This window comes from Heteronotia binoei, chromosome 7 (genome assembly GCF_032191835.1).
Source record: "Heteronotia binoei isolate CCM8104 ecotype False Entrance Well chromosome 7, APGP_CSIRO_Hbin_v1, whole genome shotgun sequence".
In the NCBI taxonomy this organism is placed as follows: Eukaryota; Metazoa; Chordata; class Lepidosauria; order Squamata; family Gekkonidae; genus Heteronotia; species Heteronotia binoei.
The window spans coordinates 86,736,493-86,757,055 of NC_083229.1; the positions used below are offsets into that span (position 1 = coordinate 86,736,493).

Consider the following 20,563-nt stretch of genomic DNA (forward strand, 5'->3'; position numbering starts at 1 on the left):
TGAGCAATGCATGGCGTAAATATTACCTTGGTTCATACAGTTTCCATATTTTGAACTGAATAGTATTCTCATGTTTAACTCTTGAGACTTCTCTTTGAAAAATACAAGATTTGTCCTTAAAAAGTAATGGGCCATGGCTTAGTGTAGGCAGCATGACTGTTTTATGTGTTGTCAGACTACATATCACACATTGCTGCTAAGTTTTAAGAAATGCTTCAGATCGAAAGATATGAACCTTAATTTTTCCCTTGTATTTCTAAAAGGTCAAATGCTGTAAATACTGGCCAGATGACACAGAGATATATAAAGACATTAAAGTTACTCTGATAGAAACAGAGCTTCTGGCAGAATATGTGATTCGAACGTTTGCAGTAGAAAAGGCAAGTGTTCATAGCTATATTTTCTCAATATGTTTCTCTAATGTATTTAGTCATGTCACTGTTAAAGTTGTGTCTTTGGAGAAATGCAAGTTAACCCACTTTCCAGAATCTTTTGTGGCTAGTCCTGTACTGCCTCCTAGTGATGAGGACAAGTTTCTCAACTTTTGTCTTTTTTCCCCCATTGACTGATGATACTGAAGAGAGAAATATTGTAATTATGATAGTATTTTTAGAAGACTTGTGTTTGGCTCTGTTTTCTTTTAAACATTTGACTGAAGCTGTTTTTTTTTCTGCCCATGTTCTGTTTTTCTTTTTATTATTATTCCCTGTTGGATGACCAGAGAGGTGCCCATGAGATCAGAGAAATCAGACAATTTCACTTCACAGGCTGGCCAGATCATGGTGTGCCTTACCATGCAACAGGACTTTTAGGATTCGTACGGCAGGTCAAGTCCAAAAGCCCACCTAATGCAGGCCCACTGGTTGTACATTGCAGGTAACTAGCATGAAAGAAAGTCCTTCAGGCTGTCTAGCTGAGAAAACTACTAGTTTAGCTTTGTCCCATTCAACTGGACCCAACAAAGCTGGCTAGGCATGGGTGATATAACTTGCATGTCATTTTCTCAAGTATAGCTAGTGGTAAACTACAGTTTGCACGAAGTTGTAACAATCTTTAATGTTCTTATTAAGAAGTTTGTCTTCTCATGTGCCTAAAGGTCACAAAATCCTGAAGAACAGATTTAGGGACACATGGAGGCTACTTCTGTAGAACAAACTACATTTCTTCATGAGGATTTGCAGCAGAACAGTGGTCAGAAATGTGGAGTGTCATTTTCCCAAGATGAAGATTTTGCCCTGTTGTGGGGGGGGGGGGCGCACAGGGCAAATAATGCCCCCCAGCACTGTTTTGTTCGGGAAAATAGCACCAGGGATGGCAGGATCCCCACCTTCCCCTTCGCCATGGTCCCAATCAGAATTGGTATGTGGACCATGCAGATAGCATATGGCCACAAATGTGATGGTGGCAGCCATGAGGAAACTATCATGTGCAGTTTGGCCCTATATGATGGCATTCCATATGGGCGGCTATAGTATTTGCATGTGAATCATGCTCAGTGGCACATTGCTGTCGCATGCAGTGCTGTCAAGTGGAAGCATGTGTAGCGTCACATTCAAACTGGTCCTTAGAGCACATTACAATATAATGAATAGGAACTAACTTTTCCCCAAGGAAGTTTTAATGTTTTGTAATCATATTCACTATCTAGAAACATTTGATTCAAATGAAACCAGAAATTCATAGAGATCTAATAAATGTACACTGGATTTATCTTGTCTAGTCATACAGCAGAATTTCTTAGATATTAATGTACTGCTCAATTCTAAACCATAGCACCAAGTTGTTGAGTAACCATCTGTAAGTAGAAATGTTATTAAGTTCACCATTGCAGAAAGACGAGTGTCTTCAAATTCAACCATGCAAAGAGTCAGCCATTATGGTTAACATCCATAGATGGACATATCGTTCATGAATTTGTTTTTTAAAACCTAGTGACCATCACCACAGCAGTGAATTTTTCAACTTAACTGCATGGTTCGTGAGGAACTACTTTTTAAATTAGTCCTGGATTTACCGTAAATGTTTTCTGAAAATTCAACTGATGCTAATTATGCTTTGTATTATAGTGCTGGTGCTGGCAGAACTGGATGCTTCATTGTCATTGACATTATGCTAGACATGGCAGAAAGAGAAGGTGTTGTAGATATATACAACTGTGTTAGAGAGCTTCGGTCTCGAAGAGTTAATATGGTGCAGACTGAGGTATTGTGATCATAATTTCCTGCTGAATTGCCTAGCATTCTTCATTATAAAAATGTGACTCATTTTACCAGAGACTGGAATTTAAATTATTTTCAGTTAGATGTTTATCGCAAGTTGTATGTTAGCACGTAGATATGGATCCCACAAAGAAGGCTACTAATGAACATTAGATAGGGCAGGGTGGAGAAAGAGGCCATCCAGGGACTGAGATATTAGCATTGAGAATGGGGTAAGTGAGAGTCAGGGGGCCATTGGACATTGGTATGTTCCGGGAATTCAGGAAAGGTTGTGCTGCTTGAGGAGAGACTTGAAGGAAGAGGGAAACACTGGGCTCTACCATTCAAGGCACAGGGTAGCAACATGATGGAAAATGTGAACATTATGATGGGCAGGAACCTCATGTGAGGAAGAGCAGAAAGTTGTCTACGGGATGATTGATCAGGAGCTATGATTGGAGCAGTGAGACAGAATACCCGGACAGCACACTTGCTCCTGCAAGGAAAGTGTGATTCCATCTAGGGCAAGTGATTTGTCTCCCTCCCCCTTGACCACTGCACCCTTCAAACATCAATATCTCTGACTTAGAATTAAGCTTCAGTTTGTTATCCCTCATTCTGCACCTAATAGCAGCCAGGCACAGGCCTTGTTCCACTGTGTTTGGGCTGTACTACTTCATCCAGTTTTAAATTTTTATTTAGTTTCAATATAAAGAAATGGTGCAGGGCTACAGAAGCAAAAAAGGGGGAGGGGAGTTGGGGGAGAACAAGACAAAGAGAAAAAAGCAAAAAATAAAGCTGTTACGTTTCTTCCTTCCAAACCTGATCTTAAATTCTTTCTACCTGCAAGTCTTAAATTTTAACCCAATCCAACCATGACTTTCTACAGACTTATTATTTTATTATATATATTTTACTAATTATTACTTATAATGTAAATCTATACTATTCATATTTAATGTTCACAAACAAGAAAAGCAAAGAAATCAATCACAAAATAAAATCCAGTAGCTTATTTTAATCATATTAGGGATAAGTACTAACTTTAACCATGCTAACAATAATCATAAGGAGAGATGAATATAATCTCTTTATCCTTACACTACCTTAATTATTTTCAACAGAGAAAAAATAAGAATAAAAATAGCAAAGGACCAAAATAGAACCTAACAAATATTACTTTATCTGTTTCAGTATCAACAAAATCTATTGCCAAAAAGAAAGCAAAATAAAAAAAATAACCAAGAGCAGATCTTTAAAGTTTTTAAATACATGTATTGCCTACCTTATTGTAAATTGACCCAAATTAAGTAATTATTTGTCTAGATTAAGTAATTATTTGTCTAGATTAAATATTTAAATATTTAACTTCATTAAACTTTTGGGAGAATCATATTACTCTAAAAATAAACACACACATTTCCCACGCTTATTGTTTTTACTTAAATAAAAAAACCAAACAGTCTCTGTAACCCTCTCTTTATTAACTTGCTCCATGTAACTTTATAAGAAAAAACTAGAATCCCTAAATAAAAATGACTTCCTTTCTTTCACTTATTTATCTTACCCATGGGAAAATCATATATCTCTATAACCCACTCTCTATTAAACTGACTAGTTTTAAAAATATGAAACCCATAAGTAAAAAATAACAAACAAGAAAAAAGCATTCATATTCTAAAAAGTCTCATTTGCCATTTCAAAAGAATACGTCTCTAAAAAGTCACACTTGTCATTCCCAATCCGTTTCAAGACCGCACTCCAGTTCCTTTTTGTTAATTCCATGTTAAGCAATTACAAGAAAGAGCAACAGTTTATAATCCCTTCTTTTAAAAAGTTTTCCAAGACATGATCTTCTTGAAGTAGTCTGCCTCTTCTCCCTTTAGCATATATATCCATTTTATTAAATGCAATGAGATCTCTACACCGTCACTCCCACCTGCACGAATTTTACTCAAGCTTGATTTCTGCCTCATTTTTGTAACTGCACACAATGTCTCCATTGCCTCCATTTTGATTTCTTTAGACTCCTTTCCCACCAGATCTTTCTCCAACTCTCCCATCTCCGTAGACATCAATGGGATCCCTTCATCATTCCGCTCATGTAGATTTTCAGTTTCGCTGTGTTCTAAAATAAAGATTTCTATCTTGTCCTGCATTAACTCTGCTAGCAGACTGATTTCCTGCTTTAAGGAGAATATGGCAATCATAATATCTTTTTTATCAAACACTTCAGGTTGAATCGCCATTTTCTCTGCAGTATAACTCAGTCTGATAATCAAAGTTAAAAAACCAACTCAAAGTCCCAGATAGTCTATCTTTCTCAATCTTCTCCAACCATAAGCTTTTCTCTTACAATTCGGTTGTAATCATTCAATTCCATTCAGATCTCAAAAGCATTTCTCTTTAAAAATATAGCAGACTTGTTCAGACCGTATTAAAATAATGTTCTCATTATAGCTTGATTAATTGTAAGCCAAATCCATTCAAATGTCCATGTTCAGTGCAATTAAGTTATAAAGAGTTCTTAAGTTTGTTCTTTGTCTTTTTGAAGCCTTCCTTGGGGGAAAAAGGGGGGGATATCCTCCTCTTTCCCTTATTTTTAAACAGTCCAAATTGGTGTTATAACAGAAGATCCATTAATTGATAGTAGTAACAAGAAAAACTTTCTTGCACGATAGCATTTCGGTGATTAAGGTAGAAATATGATATAGTAGAAGCTTGTTAAAGAAGAAAAGCAGTCAGGCGTTCATCTCTTACTGCCATTATGGCGACCGTGATGGTAGAGCATCAGGGCAAACAGGAGGAACAAGGAGCAGCCACCACGTTCTCCTGGCTCCTGTAGAGCCCCTTGCTGCCAGAAGACCCCTCCAGGATCTTCCTCAAGATACCACAGCTGTGGTATCCCCCCCTACTGCCCCGGTTTGGGGGGTTGCTGAGAGCGAGCTCTGCACATCCCACCAAGCTCAAGATGCCAAAACCCGGAAGTCTGGGTTGTACTACTTCAGACTGTGGGTTAGGGTTTGTAGAACTGAATGCTTCTACATATGAAAACTTTCTTTCACATGGAAAACAAGATATTAGAGACAGGTTCTCCCTGGTATGATTATTTTCTGTACACAGAGATGGAGGATGGATGGAAGAGTACTGAGTCATGTGAGGTACCCCCTCCCTTTTTTCATCTGAAATGTTTTTACTCTCAGGCATTTCAGTGAGAAATAGAATCAATGGACTTCCTGGAACAGTTGAAAACTAAAAACTTCCTGGAACAGTTGAAAACTAAAAACAGATCAGCATCATAATGGATATGATCAGCATCATGATGACACTGAAACCCAGGGGTGGAATTCTAGCAGGAGCTCCTTTGCATATTAGGCCACACACCCCTGATGTAGCCATTCTCCAAGAGTTTAAAAGGTTCTTTTTTGTAAGCTCTTGGAGGATTGGCTGCATCAGGGGTGTGTGGCCTAATATGCAAAGGATTTCCTGCTAGAATTCCACCCCTGCTGAAACCCAAAACAAAATGAAAGCTAGTAAGGAGACAGGTTATGGTAACCTGGATAGGAGACCATTGTAAATATATAACACTTTATAATATTTTACTACAATATGTAGGAAAGCTCTGAAACTCATGGGAGGGGGACCCACTCCTCTTTCCACTTGCTTGCTCAGCTGGCCACCTGCCTGGCAGCCTGTAGAAAGGGCTCCAACTCCCTCTCCTACCCTTCTGCTTCCCTCCACACACTCAATTCCTGTCTGCCTGGGCCATGTGGTGGCTCTGGATCTTCCCTCCCCTCTGCCCACCCAGCTCATGTAGTGATAGTGCCAGCCCCCCCTTCTCCCCCTCCACCTGACTGACTGCCTGCCCAACACAAGTGGCAGTGGCAGTTCCTGCTCCCTTCCCCCACAGGGATGACCCTTTAAATTCTCTACACAGACAACATTCCTTTCTTTGAGAAGTGGGATTTAAAAAAACCCAGATTTTTTTTTTACTTTTCTTTTTTCTGCTAATCTGGGGGAGAACACACTATATGAAACTGGCCCCATTATCTGGGTTTTTCTGTCTACATGGGTGCTGGGTTCAAAATTAGATGTATGATAATCTGGGCTTTTTTGTAGCAGGAACTCCTTTGCATATTAGGCTGCACCTCTCTGATGCAGCCAATCCTACTGGAGCTTATAGTAGGCCCTGTACTAAGAGCCCTGTAAGCTCCAGGAGGATTGGCTATATCAGGGGTGTGTAACCTAATATGCAAAGGAGTTCCTGCTACAAAAAAAAAGCCCTGATGATAATTAATGACTGTCAGTAGATTTCCAACACAAGGCAAGTTAGGAGTAGCATTTAATCTCATTTTTTTTAAAATCAGATAAACATTGGATTCAGTTATTGTGCTACCCTATGCAGGCTACTCAGGTCTATTTAATGGGGCTTAGAACCAGGAAAAAGGTTTTAGGATTGCAATGTTATGTACTGAGATTTATACAGGCACTAGCAGTGTGTTCATATAAACCAGATCTTTGTTTTCTCCTTCAGGAACAGTATGTATTTATACATGATGCAATACTGGAAGCATGTCTATGTGGAGACACATCTGTTCCAGCTTCTCAGGTTAGGTCAGTGTATTATGAAATGAACAAATTGGATCCTCAAACAAATTCAAGCCAAATCAAAGAAGAATTCAGGGTAAGTCATGGACAGCATCACATATCTAAAGTCAAATGATATGAAATGTCCCTTTGAGGTTTGGGGATTTTTTTACCTGGCAACCCAGATCTTACCATAACTTTCAGGAGCACAAAACTTCTTTATCTCATATATCATTTACCTTGTTTTGTAGACTCTGAACATGGTGACTCCAACTTTGCGTGTGGAAGATTGCAGTATAGCACTTTTACCGCGGAATCATGAGAAGAACCGATGCATGGATGTGCTTCCTCCAGACAGATGCCTACCTTTCCTTATCACAATAGATGGGGAAAGCAGTAACTACATTAATGCTGCATTGATGGATGTAAGCTCCTCTCTGAGTGTTAACAGTTAAGAAAGAATGCCCTGCTCAACAAACTGGAAAGTACCAGAAAGCACAGTCAGCACGATCTTTCTAATTTGCTTTACCGAAAAATGACACAAAATCTTTAAGCGCTCAAATACATTTAAGATCCCACATATGTTATATCACAGCCCAGGTCTGAAAGCTTTATTGAGAGCACTAATCAATGGGGAGGGGAGTTTATTGACAAATGAAATTTGCCTAGCTGCCTCTTTACTAGTGCTTAAACCTTTAACTAGAAAGCTTACGAAGGGAAAAGGTTATCCACAAAGGCAGCTAAATGCATAATAAGGTTTGCAGCGATATTTTAGTTTCCTTTACTCCTAAATTTCATAGCAATTAACAAAAAAAGAAATAATTGCCTGTCAGCCTAGATAGTACACAAGCCATTACCTCAGTCATTTCGTTCATTTCTGACTTAATGAACATTTCTGTTCTGAATGAATATTTCTTTTTCTTCTTCTTCTTCCTTAACCACAGCCATGGAGATTTTAATAGCACTTATAGAGTATCAGTAGAAGGATACTTAAACATGTTTTATGCTCTCTAGAGATCGAAAGAGTATATCTGACATTTCGGAGCAACACTAATTAAGGTTGTCACGCATACATACACACATGCCAAGAAAGCAGTCTTTGGAAACGAATGAACACATTCTTAAATAACTTTCTATAATAGTAATACTTGGGAGGAAAAAGAAATATAAGAAATTTGCATTTATATAAGATTTTCTAAGTATTATCTTTATGCTAATAAAGGTGTAGGGAGAGGATGTGCAGTGTGTAGGGTAACTGCATTTTGATACTCATTGCATAGTAAGTCATTGGTTGGCAGTTGGCACCTTTCACGTAGTTGAGCATAGGACTGTGACTATGTTATGCCATTTTAGCTGGACCATAGGATTTCCCTGTGTGTATAGGTAGCCACATTACATGCTTGAATGGTTTCCAACAGCATTATAACCAGAATGAGGATTAGGTTTTCCTCTTCCCTTGCTGAATCCATTTTACTGGTGGTTCTCTATCACTGTAAAAGTTCTACATGGTGTGATACAGCTGGCACAACAGTGACAAAGTTTATCTGCACCAGTGTCCCTTTGAGTTATACCAGCATAGGGGAACTTAAGAGTGATATAAGATAGGACTGGATAGAACTGCTCTGATAAATATTGAAACCCCAGTCAACAACAGCTGCTTCCAGCCTATTTTGCTAGTAAAAACTGAGTATATTCTATGAATATTTTCTTTCTCTTTCATTTCCATGCGATTCTGAAGCCATTTGATGCCGTTATTCATGGAAGCCCTAAAGCCAAACTATGGCCCTTAAGAATTCATCCAGAATTAGGCTAGAGTCCAAAATGACTGCCAGGACTTCTTAGGCAACACCATGAGATCTCAGCTGCAGGTTAGGGTTGCCAGAGAACCTCTGGCTAGATTGGGGGCAGTGTGGAAAGGAGTGAGAGCTAGATCAGATGGGATGGAAGCGGAAGAAAGGGCGAAGAAAGCAGGAACCAGCAAAGAAGGAAAAAGCAGAGACAGGGCAAAAAAAGGGACCGGTGGGGAAGAAAGGGATTTGCCCTCTCCAGCGAGTTCTTGCTTTTCCTCTAATTATAGTTCCAATCCTGGCATTTTTGCAATCATCCTTCCTTTTGTATTACAGAGCTATAAACAACCTTCAGCTTTCATAGTTACGCAGCATCCTTTACCAAATACTGTCAAAGATTTCTGGAGACTGGTTCTAGACTACCACTGCACATCAATAGTTATGCTAAATGATGTGGATCCTGCACAAGTAAGTCACTGTAACTAGTTGAATTGTAAAACTATACATTATAGTGCAATTTGTACATGGAGGTACTGTTACACATACATGGTTCAGAAGAGTCGAATTCCTTATAAACCACTGTGTAATTTGCAATTAAACACAGAGATGGGAAGAAGGCAGGATATATAAGAAGATTGTTACAAACACTGTAATCATAATATAAGCAGACCAACACAAGATTGAGTAGAAACAATGGCACAAGAAAAGCATTAAGAACAGATTATCCTTTTTAAAAACAAATTGATAATTGTAACTAAAGGCAAAGAAACAATTGATATTTCAGAGATACACAGAAAATGGAAGTTTTCCCAATGTTTTCCTTGTTCAGTGCTGTTATGACAAATTTACCAGTCACAGTAACCAGCATTTTATCTACACATTCTGAAATTTGAGCACACCCTTACTGTGCAGAATGTGATGCTCAGACTTAACCAGAATGGTCTCCATGATTTTTAAATAAACAGTAGCTTCTAAAGCCAAGAATGCTTTAGGAGGGTTTGTGTGGCAAAACAGTCCTGCTCTGGCCTGCAGGCCCTATTCCATTCTGACTTCCTGGGTCTTCCCAACACCTGGAGGGGCTGTTCTCTGTCTCTCTGTTCAGCCACCACCACCACCTGACTTTTGTAGGAATTGCCCACTGGTGTTACCTCAACCAGCTTTTTATTGGTGATTATTAATTTTTCTTAGCTCAAAATGGTAGACTACAAGAGGTGAGGTAGGCAGAAACTCTGTCCATGTTTATGGAGATAGACCATTGAAATCCTTGGTTAAGTCAACTGATTTTATTATTGAAAAATGATTTTAAATAGTTACATCCCAATCAAAGAATTTTCAAGCAGACAAGAGGAATTACAGAGGTTAGCTGATAGGTAGGGAGGGTGGAAGGTGATGCAATACCTAGTTCTTGCAGGGTAGGCTCAGTCAGAGGGAGAGGAGACTCTCTTTCAAGAAGCGACAGTAGGGGGAGGCAAGCTACTCTTGACAGCTAAGGTGGCCTGTTTTCTAGGGTAAATTATGTCACATCTGAAGTAAATTATGTCACATCATTCCAAGTATACAATGAAAAAGGAGGGTGTCGAATACATGCAGACCCCAAAAGAAGAATTTTAATTACCTTGGGAAAATGGTTTTATGGCTATGTTATTGCAGAGTCTCATTTCCCTTGAAGCTCAAGAATAGGTGTTGAATCTCTATGTGTCAAGATGGACATCCATTCATCACTTGTTTAGAAAATGGTTCCACTTTGATGGCTTCAACAATAATTAAAGAAAAATATAGATTCTATAGTTAATGGTTTCTGACAGAAATGTGAGACCAGATTAGAGATACCACACATTCACCAGATAACCAGATGGCCTCAACCTTTCAACTTAGTGTCTCTGCTGTCTTTCCTGAGAGACAACAGACCATACCATCCAGGCCATTTCTTTAGGAGTTGCAAGAGTGTTTGTGTCCTGTTATTTATGGTCTGAGAACAGGACTTGAAAGGTTATCAAAAGGGTGAAGGAATGTTCCAGCCTAGCCCACTATATTTCCTTATCTGGGCCTGGGTCTCACAGTTCCCAGGATCAGAAAAGGGTTTTAGCAAAGCCAAAATGTCTGCCAAGCCTGACCAAACCAGACTTGGTGTCATGCCAGCCTAGGGTGGCCAGACCGTCTCCCAGGACTTTCCCGGTTCTGGCCCCCAATTCCCGGCTCCCGGGCTGGCTATACCGGGACCATTAGAAGTCCCGGTATAGCCAGTGGGGAGCCGGCAGGCCGCACGCGCGGGCGGGGAAGGCGGCGAGTGAGGGAGCCAGCGTCCCTGCGCGTGCGCACACCACTGAAGCAGCCTGTCGGTCACTTCCGGGTTCCTGTCCTGCATCTCGACCTGTGTTATTAGAGACAGGCTGCTTCGGCGTGCTGCTGCGCCGGCCCCCTGGGTCCCACAACGATGGGACCGATGCCACAGGGACGGGCTCGAAACACTCTATAACCCCTCAAAAGAACAGCAGTCTAGCACGCTTCCCCCGAGCCCTGCCGCCATAAGCCTCAAGGGGGCTCATTTTGCGGCATCTCCCGGCGGGAGGGTGGCACCCGCACGGGACACATATCAAATGAAAGAGGGGGCGCAGGGCTATCAGAAACAGCCGGCGGAGGGAGTCAGGAGACCACCCCACTGGGGGATCCACACCCCGAAAGTGATGAAGGTGGCGCAGATAGAGCCAACAGAGCAAACAGGACAAAATAAATAGGCTGCATTATGCAGCACAGTCTCACTGGAATCTCACTGGAATCTGACTGACTTCTCAGCATGGAACCCGTTCTCTCTAGTCTTCTCACTTTGAAAAAAGTAAAAAAAGAGTTTCATTTAACTTTACTTCCCCCTTTCCCTCTCTATAAATAATCTTGGTGTTTCCGGCAGTGATATTTGGGGGATTTTTGGGGACGTCACAGGAAGTGCTGTGAAGTCACTTCCTGTTTCTGGCAGTGGCATTTGGGGGAAATGATGTCATTTGGGGGAAATGATGTCACAGGAAGTGATGTCACTTCCTGCTTCCGGCAGGTGGCGCGGGGGAAATGATGTCACAGGAAATGATGTCACTTCCTGTTTCCGGCAGGTGGCGTGGGGGATGATGTCACAGGAAGTGATGTCACTTCCTGTTTCCGGCGACAGCACGACGTCACCGGAAGTGACATCACTTCCTGTTTCCGGCGGCACATGCTTCACCCCCCCAAGGTGTCCCTGGCTGACCTTCAGACATTATGGCCACCCTACGCCAGCCTGCCTAGGATCCTAGAGATTTGATTGGGTTTGCCTCTCTTCTGTGGAAAAGAGACCATCCCAGTTCAGGTGGGCATTGCTGATCATATTCCAGGGGTACATAGTTATCGTATTCTAGGGGTGCATTGCTGGATATCACTGGGAGGGTCAGGACACCCGGCTTCCCTTCCAAGTTATGAGGCCTTGCCTCTGTGTCTCCCACACCCCAGAGTCTGGTTACTATGGGGAGAACCTGCTCCTTGTGTGCAACGGGGGGAATAGCCACATGCCAAATGAATGCCCTTCCTTCCTTCTAGGGCTCCTTTTAAAATAGCATGCCCAAGACAGTGGGGGCCTCTGTAGCAAAGAGAACCACCACCAGGATCATTTATTAAAAAGAAAGTGTTCAGAAACATTTTTAGCACAGCACCAAATTGAGTGAGGAATTCAAAAGAACAAGGTAAAATGTAATTTCTCTGTCCTTCCCTCTATACATGTCCTACCAGATGATAAATATAAGGCATGCTCCTTAGCTTAGAAAGTTACAGATTTTTATACAGATTCCTTTATCTTCAAGCCTCCTTCTAGTGCAGGCCACCACATGGCAATGGCTGCCTCTTCCAAATGTCATTAAAGAGCTCTGTCTGCTTCAGTGGAATCAGCACCAAAGAGCCTTTCCTCCTTGCTACCAGGAGTTCTCCACTTTCTCAAAGAAACTTTTCCTGAAATCTGCAGGAGTTTCTTCCAGAGGACTTTCTAGTCTTAATGCCTCCAAATATCTGTTCTCTGCTGGGACCATCCCATTGTTTCTAGCTAAACCTATTAGCATTTCTAAAAAGGTGGCTGAGGTGAGGTTGGAAAGCAAGTGAACTGACTTCCCTCCTTCTGCCTGTTCTCTGCCCAGAGAGAAAAACTTTAAAACTCAGAGTAAAAGTTTTGTTAAGTTCAAAGCTCCAAAGAAAAAATGTATTTCTTCTCACCGTATGCCATAGGAGAAATACAAAGGGCCACACTAATCAGATTTTTTTAAAAGCCAAAGGTGATGGTGTAACTAAAAATTCCCTATGCATTTAATCAACAGTCTGCTTCAGAGGAATATGTTAGTCTTTCAGTGTTGCTTCAACAAGACTACAAGATCTTGCACCATCGGCTCGGCCTAATTTTTATCGCGGTATAACATAGGCCATTATTATTGAAAATGGAGAATTGCAAATTATCATTTCCTCATTTTTTGCAAGTTGATCACTCCATTCTGTGCTCTGATAGCAATGGTAACTTCATGGATCTAAATACGTGGCTCTAGATTAGCAGGTAAAAAACTATTGACATCATTACAAAGATTTATTTCACAGTGCTGACACCAAACATTGAATACCAAGTGAGAAATCAATTAGAGGTATTTACATATGTTGCAAAGTATACGTTTAAATGATTACACAATAAGTTGATTTAAAAATCCAACTTGGCGGTAATTTACTGAGAAATGTTAAAATCTTCATAGTAATCAGCGAAGAGATGGGGTATTAGCTCCTCTCCCATTTTGAAGTTTTCTTCTTCAAGGCCAATCTTTCTCATTCCAATTGCTGGACACCAGTAGCTTAACAAAATTATATTAAAGTTTACTGCCAAATAGTTGTAACTAGTCAAGCACATATTATTCCTCCCATGTAATAACAATAATAAAGTAATACCAACTTTCACATTTCAGTTGCAGTGCATTAATAGCTTAACAGAGTTCTAAAGAGCAGTCATAAAATGCTCACGTGGATCAATTATAAATACCTTGTTAAAATAGCAATTAAGCAACATTAATTCATTATATTAAACATTCACAAGTAGGGATGGGCACAAACTGGGAAAATGCAGTTTGGCTCAGTTTGTGGTTCATGGCTGAACCACAAACCAAACCAGGAGCCTTGTTTACAAACTGAATAGGGAATGCAGGTTGTGGCCCTGCAAACCCCTGAAAGAAGCATGGAGCAGCTCTCTTGTGCAATCTCTTTAAACTTTAAATGGAATGCAGAAGACAGCCCAAAATCAACAGCCAGTAGAAGCGGGGGAGAGATCCCCCAGGATGGGACTTCCCTTCCACCTTTCTGCTGGCCACAGTGATCAAATTTGTATTCCGCCATTGTCCCTTCCTCCAGAGAACATAGAATGTTCTACATAGGTATTTCCATGCCCAAGCTGTGAGGTGCATTAGGCTGGAAATTAATAACGACTACAAGATCACTCAGAGGACTTCACTGCTGAGAATAACCCAGGTCTTTCTGATCTAGTTTCACCCCTCGCTACCATATCACATATGAAAGCTCAAGTACCATTCTTCAGGGCTGAAATGCTATGCCTGAGACTTGCTATGACTTCCTTGAGAAGATGATGAACCTTGTTCTGTTTCAGGCTTTTTTTGTAGATGAAAAAGAGTCCATATTTGTGCACCTCTATATTCCTGGAATATATACCATATTGTGGCACAGAGTCTACAAATGTGGGGCAGGGGAGGGTCCAGATGGCGACCTGTCATGATGGCTGCTGCCATCAGCACAACAGCTCAAGTAGTGTGGACTTAGCCCTCTGCCAGACACAAATTACCGCTCTGCTGCTCTTTCTGCCACCTAAAGTGGTAGCAACAGGAAGTGCAGGTATGTCCTAATAGTCAGCTCTCTGGAAGCCTAAGAAACTGAATGTAAGCATCTTCCAGCTGACTGAAGAGTACACAGCACACATTCTTGATGTGCCCATCATGGTAGCAAAATGGAGCAATGGAAGAAAATTGCCAATAATTCCCCATGGAAATTAATAATTATTGACCCCTGTTCCTATAATAATTCAGACACATAGTGTGCTTGGTTTAATTAAATACTTTTGCTAGCTGGCTGCATATTGGATGCTTACTCTTTTTTGTATTTTTGGTGTATTCATCATAAATCATTATAATAGTACAAGAAAACCACGGAAGAATAATGGTGTTTTTTTCCTTAACAGAAGTATTTGTTGTTGTTAAAAATCAGAATAAATGTCCCTTCTTACAAGTCAATAAATACCAACTGCAAACAGTACCTTCCATATTTTTTATTCCTAGCCACACTCACATGTCTCTGGGGAAATACATGAAAGGCAAAAACCCTTGTTTATATGGTGGTAGGTTATTTTCAGAGTGAAAGAAGAAAGGCTCTAGGGACTCAGACTTTTAACTGCCACTAAAAAGCGCATTTGAATTTCTCAGCCATGTTTTGAATATACAAGAGCACTGAGCTGTTTTAGGTTTCCATTGGCCTTAGCTACCTTGTAAAGCTACTGGGGGATGATCTGTGTCAGGTAGTACATCTGTTCTGGTACTTTCTCCAGCATCGATTACAAGATTTAATTAGAAATACAGGTCAGAATTTAAACAGTAAAATGGGGAGGGGGCAGGGGAGAGCAGATTTCATTGAGAACCGTAACTTTTATTTATATTTTTCACCTTAAATTATCATTTCTTCATATGGTGTATTATTTCTTTACTGTGGGTTGGAAAAACTGGAGAATTACTTCTCCCAACCTGCAAGTGTACATGCATTGCACTGGCAGCAATAGAGCACAGTGGTATTGTGTTTTTTTGTAAATTTGCTGGCCATATTGTAAACAACCTGTAGCCATCCCTGAGATTTCCAAATTTATTTTAAGCGAAAGCTTTGTCACAAACAAACATTATATTCAGTGCCTGCATTTACCATAGGCCTTGGTAGCATTCAGACATCATGAACAAGCACAAACCTGCCTTCCTTCACTGTGCTTATGCGCTTTCCCCCTTTTGCAAATTGAAAAGGTGCTGCATAAAAGGGTGACTTTACTTCCCCCCCTCTCATTGTTGTTTTCAGTTTCCTCTGAAATCAGTTCACTGAATCTACAGGATCATCATGGGGGGGGGGGGAGTTGGAGACTGTAGCGAGAAGGGGGATTAGTAAAGATCATCTTCCCACCTTTCCATGAGTAAAAGTACAAGAGTAGCATAAGCAGAAAAGGCACTTATGATGCAAGTCAAAATTTATTTTGGAGAAATGCAACTATTTGGCCAGGAAAATTAGCAAATTCCAAGCAGTGAAATAATACCAAGTATGAAGTCTACATTAACTTATGCTAAGTATCCATTAAAAGAAAAGTTGCTTCAAACACCCAAGATCTAAAAATTTACTTTGTTGAAAGAAGGGGCAGTAAGAGGCCAAAAAGAGAAGAACAAGGCAAGAAAGAAATTATAGGCTATATAGCTACTGATATTGGTATTTAATGGAAGCCAAGCTGCGATTAATCCAAAAAAGCAAAGTATTGTGTGTCATGACCAACAGAAACTCAAACAACTCACAAAACAAGGGTAGCCTTTGGTTGAGCAAGGAGCACACAAGAGGCCAGTGTAGGAGGCGGGGTTCTGTCCTCATTTATAGGACAAGCAGCAATGCTTTAAAATGCTTTTTTTTAAACTTTCCAGGATTAGAAAAGCAGGAAGGGGCTAGATATGGTTGCAGGCATGTAGCAGGCAAGAGGAGGAGGCACTGATGGGGGTCAGCATAGTATCCAGACATGGAGAGAAGGAGTGGTCCAGAGTAATAGAATACTTCCAAAGTTCCAAATAGAGGAAAGAATTCCAGTGAGGAGGGGGGTGTTTGGGGGCAGGCTGATTGTTGAAGTGGGTCTTTGACAGGCAATTCAAATAATACTAAAAATGCATCTTGAAAAATAGGCCAAGAAGGGTGGAGGGAGGGGAGCATGTGGCTTTCCCCATATTTGGGCATGGATCTGATGTTTAGATAATAGGACCCAAGTTCTGGTAGTGGATAAATGCACACTACTTAATTACTGGCTCACAACATTCCATCTTGTATCTTGCCTCAGCCTATTGTTAAACTGATGTGCAAAAGCTGTAATCTCAAATGCCTAAGGTTTTTAGAATTGACAAGTGTCCTGTACAGAGATGGATAAAAATTAGCTAGAGCAGATGGATAAAAATTGTTATTGTGTTTATACCCCCATGCATGTGTGAGTGTGTGCACACACATACAAAAACTCTTTTGCTTAAATCTCACTGATTTCAAAGGAACTTTAATGTACAACTGTAAGCAGAACTGTGCCTTGGGAGACTGAGAATTGTTCCTGCAATCCAATTTTGGGCACTTACTGATCCAAAGTTTCATGGAGCTTCAATGTCCCTATGAAGCTCTGATCAAAAATGGGATGCTTCATACCCTTTGATGCCAGGAAGTGCTTTGCGTAAGCATTTTAATTATGTATGTGGAGCATTTCCCAGCACTGAAAAAGACTGAGACCGATTTCTCACTAGCCTTATGCTGCTCTCACACTCCTCTTCTCCCTGAAGCTTCTGTCGGATTTCACACTATCTGCCTGGGGCTGAAACTAGCTTCGCCTTTTTTGCGCGGCAAACAGAAACTGGTTTTTAGAGGATCTTGTTTGCTACGCAAAAGAGGTGGAGCGAATTGCAGCCCCGGGGTAGATAGTGCGAAATCAGACGGAAGCCCCGCAAAGAAGAGAAGAATGAGATTGGCATAAGGCTAATGGGAAATCGGTATGAGCCCCCCTTCTTGAATAATGCTTTATGTGTGTGTCAGAACACCAGTAAGTGTGACTGAAATTATTGAAAATTGTTTTATTAATGTTCTTACATTTATTCTGTTTATTCTACAGTTGTGTCCACAATACTGGCCTGAAAATGGGGTTCACCGCCATGGCCCTATTCAGGTGGAGTTTGTTTCTGCTGATTTAGAAGAAGACATTATTAGCCGGATATTCCGAATTTATAATGCATCAAGAGTAAGGAACTTATCAGTTATTTGATTTCATTGATGAGAGGAAAACAGAAACAAAAAATTGTAGATCTGTATATTAAAAAGATAAAATCAGCTAACTTAAATTTTTACACATAAATCAGAAAATAAAAATAGTGTTCATAAATCATAACAATTTAGTGTTACATAAAAGTGATTACAATTACTTTTGTGCTGAAGAAAATAACCGGCTAATCAAAGTGACAACTCATGTGAGAGGTGTATTGTGTAGTATGCTGTGTAATTCTGTGTTGTAACTGGAATCATTGTCAGTAGAACAGCTGGTGAGAGCCACTGAGTTAGAGCAATGGATCACTGAACACAGCCAATATATCTGTTAGATAAACTGCATGCACAGTGTATTCAGATCAGGCTTGCATGGCTTGGGGGGAGGGTATCTGACCCTTCCTTCAAGAAAACAAGATTGCCAAACCTGACAGTTTTATCTGGTGTCTTTTCCTTTTTGTGCAGAATTAAGAGTGCATGAAAGAACTTGGGGTTTTAAATATTTCCTGTCCTTAGGACTGCAAAAATTGTGAAGCTTTTGGATATTTTTGAAATCTGAAGTTCCATTGTATTTTTACATATTTAAAATTATTGGGAATCAGAAGGTTTTTTTCCCCCTTCATCCTTGTCCTTCCTCACAAAAAAAAATTCCAGTTTTCCTAGATAAAATAAAATATATCTTTACAAAGAAAAGAAGAAAGATTTGCTATGTATGAAGAAATCTTTATTTAGTATGTTAATGATAAGTCGTCAGGCAGTGAAAGTTAACTCTGAAAATGAGAAGCTATAAAATGAAAAGCTATAAAAAAGATCAGTGATAATTTAAACAATATGGTAGATTTCATGTTGCTAGCCAGTGATTACTATAATATTAATCATCATATACTTGCCTTTTGCAGCTGTACTGTTGTTCCACTCCAGCTTATTAGTATTTCCCCCTATTTAGGACATCATCTTAATAACTCTGAAATTCATGTCCTAACTCCTTAAATGTAAATAATTTTAGTAACTTGTAAACAGTAATCTGCCTTAATAATACTATTCGTTCTGATGAGAATGTGTAATGCGTATCTTCTCTGGATGTAGTATAAATAATGCTGTTTTTTATTCTCCTCCTGCTGGTTGGATCCCCACAGCCCCAGGATGGTTACCGAATGGTGCAGCAATTTCAGTTCCTAGGATGGCCCATGTATAGAGACACACCTGTGTCCAAACGTTCTTTTTTGAAACTCATACGTCAAGTGGACAAGTGGCAGGAAGACTACAATGGAGGAGAAGGCCGTACAGTTGTCCATTGTTTGTAAGTGACTGAAATCTGAGGGTGATGGCCACTAGCTTGGATGGTTGTTAGGCACATTCATGATGGATAGGCCATATGGTAGTATATCACCAAATAGCAGGTGCTTAGGGACCATAAGCAGGGCCCTGCTTTAGAGCTGCCTGGAAATATGTAGTTGACCATTGTTGTTTGCCATGACAGGGGAAATAGATGAATACTGATATATGAATATTTGTAACTGCTGAAGGGGACATGTATTGAACTATGGTGTTAAAGGAAAGACTTACATATACTGCAGACTGCCAGAAAGCCAAATAAGTGAGTTCAAGATCAAGTCAAGCTTGAACTCTTCTTAGACTCTAAAATGACTAAACTGAAGCTATTATGCTTTGGTCACATTATGAGAAGATAAGAGTCAGTGGAAAAGATAATAATGCTAGGAAAAGTTGAAGGCATTACGAAAAACGGAAGACCCAACATGAGATGGATTAACTCATTAAAGGAAGCCATGGCCCTCGGTTTTCAAGACTTGAGCAAGGCTATTAAAAATAGGACATTTTGAAGGACATAAATTCATAATGTTACCTTAAGTCAGAAGCAACTACACAACACTTAACATACACACACACAGGGAAAGGTTAGATGCTTCTCTGAGCTCAACAGTTCCTAGTCGGTTCTTCCCCTTTGCAGTGTAGTTGCTGTTAAAAATGTATCGTAAAAGATGAGAGATCTAATTGCATATCTCCTGTGTCTTCTACAGGGTCACAGTGAAAGTATCCTACAGCTGGGCCAGTCTGACCAATTTCGCACCCACCTTACTCTGCTCTCACATTTGTCTTCTCAGCGCAGCTAACTTCCAATTTTCCACTATCTGCGTCAGCATTGGCATTTTCACTAAAAACCAGTTTCCGTTTGTGATGCAAAAACACCGAAGCTTGCTGCAGTCCCAGCAGAGATAGTGGGAAATCGGAAGTTAGCCGTGCTGAGAAGACGAACGTGAGAACGACGTAAGGTGAGTGCGAAATCGGTCAGACTCAGATGAGCTGGGTTCACCTAGTCTCCTTCATCTGTGGCTTACTATACTAATATGCCACTCAGGCATTTCTGCCACCTCTATTGTAAGCCAAAATGCCCTCAAAAGAGGTTGGGGAATTGACAGGTGGGCACCTTTGGCTTAAAAGGGACCTAGAATCTAGTATACAGGATTCCACTTCCAGAAATTATTGCTAAATTTACCAAGGACACTAATTAAGTAAAACAATTATGATTTTATTACAGAAAAATATAGAACACACACATACAAGATAATAGACTAATATAACATACATACAGACCTAATAAAAATAGAGAGAAATGCATAGAGGTAATATAAGGATGGACAAACAGGGTGATAATTACCGATCATAGTCTTCAAGGAAGGCTCCAATGGCGACAAACGAGGACTATGGGGAAGGGGACCCTCAACTGGCCAAGAATCGGGGATGTATCTAAACAGCAGGAATGGGGTACTGCTAGATGCCAGGCTACTGTTGGGGCTCCCGAAATGGGAGCACATACGGCCAGGGCTGCGCAGACTGCACTGGCTGCCAATTACATACCGAGTCCAGTACAAAGTGTTGGTCATTACCTTTAAAGCCTTACATGGC

The 20,563-nt window shown here is 40.3% G+C and overlaps 1 protein-coding gene across 18 annotated transcripts in view; it reads left to right on the forward strand.

Moving 5' to 3' along the window:
* Nucleotides 1-20,563, forward strand: part of PTPRM (protein tyrosine phosphatase receptor type M) — a 792,664-nt gene that overhangs the window by 766,497 nt on the left and 5,604 nt on the right. For 10 of the 18 annotated variants that reach the window (XM_060243981.1, XM_060243978.1, XM_060243979.1 and 7 more), the window contains 8 exons: nt 264-384; nt 726-876; nt 2,067-2,202; nt 6,733-6,882; nt 7,037-7,210; nt 8,909-9,040; nt 17,493-17,618; nt 18,760-18,938. In XM_060243981.1, the coding sequence (XP_060099964.1) occupies nt 264-384; nt 726-876; nt 2,067-2,202; nt 6,733-6,882; nt 7,037-7,210; nt 8,909-9,040; nt 17,493-17,618; nt 18,760-18,938 (1,169 nt within the window). The remainder of the gene's footprint in view (nt 1-263; nt 385-725; nt 877-2,066; nt 2,203-6,732; nt 6,883-7,036; nt 7,211-8,908; nt 9,041-17,492; nt 17,619-18,759; nt 18,939-20,563) is intronic. The other 8 variants (XM_060243980.1, XM_060243990.1, XM_060243996.1 and 5 more) reach the window with 1 other exon arrangement.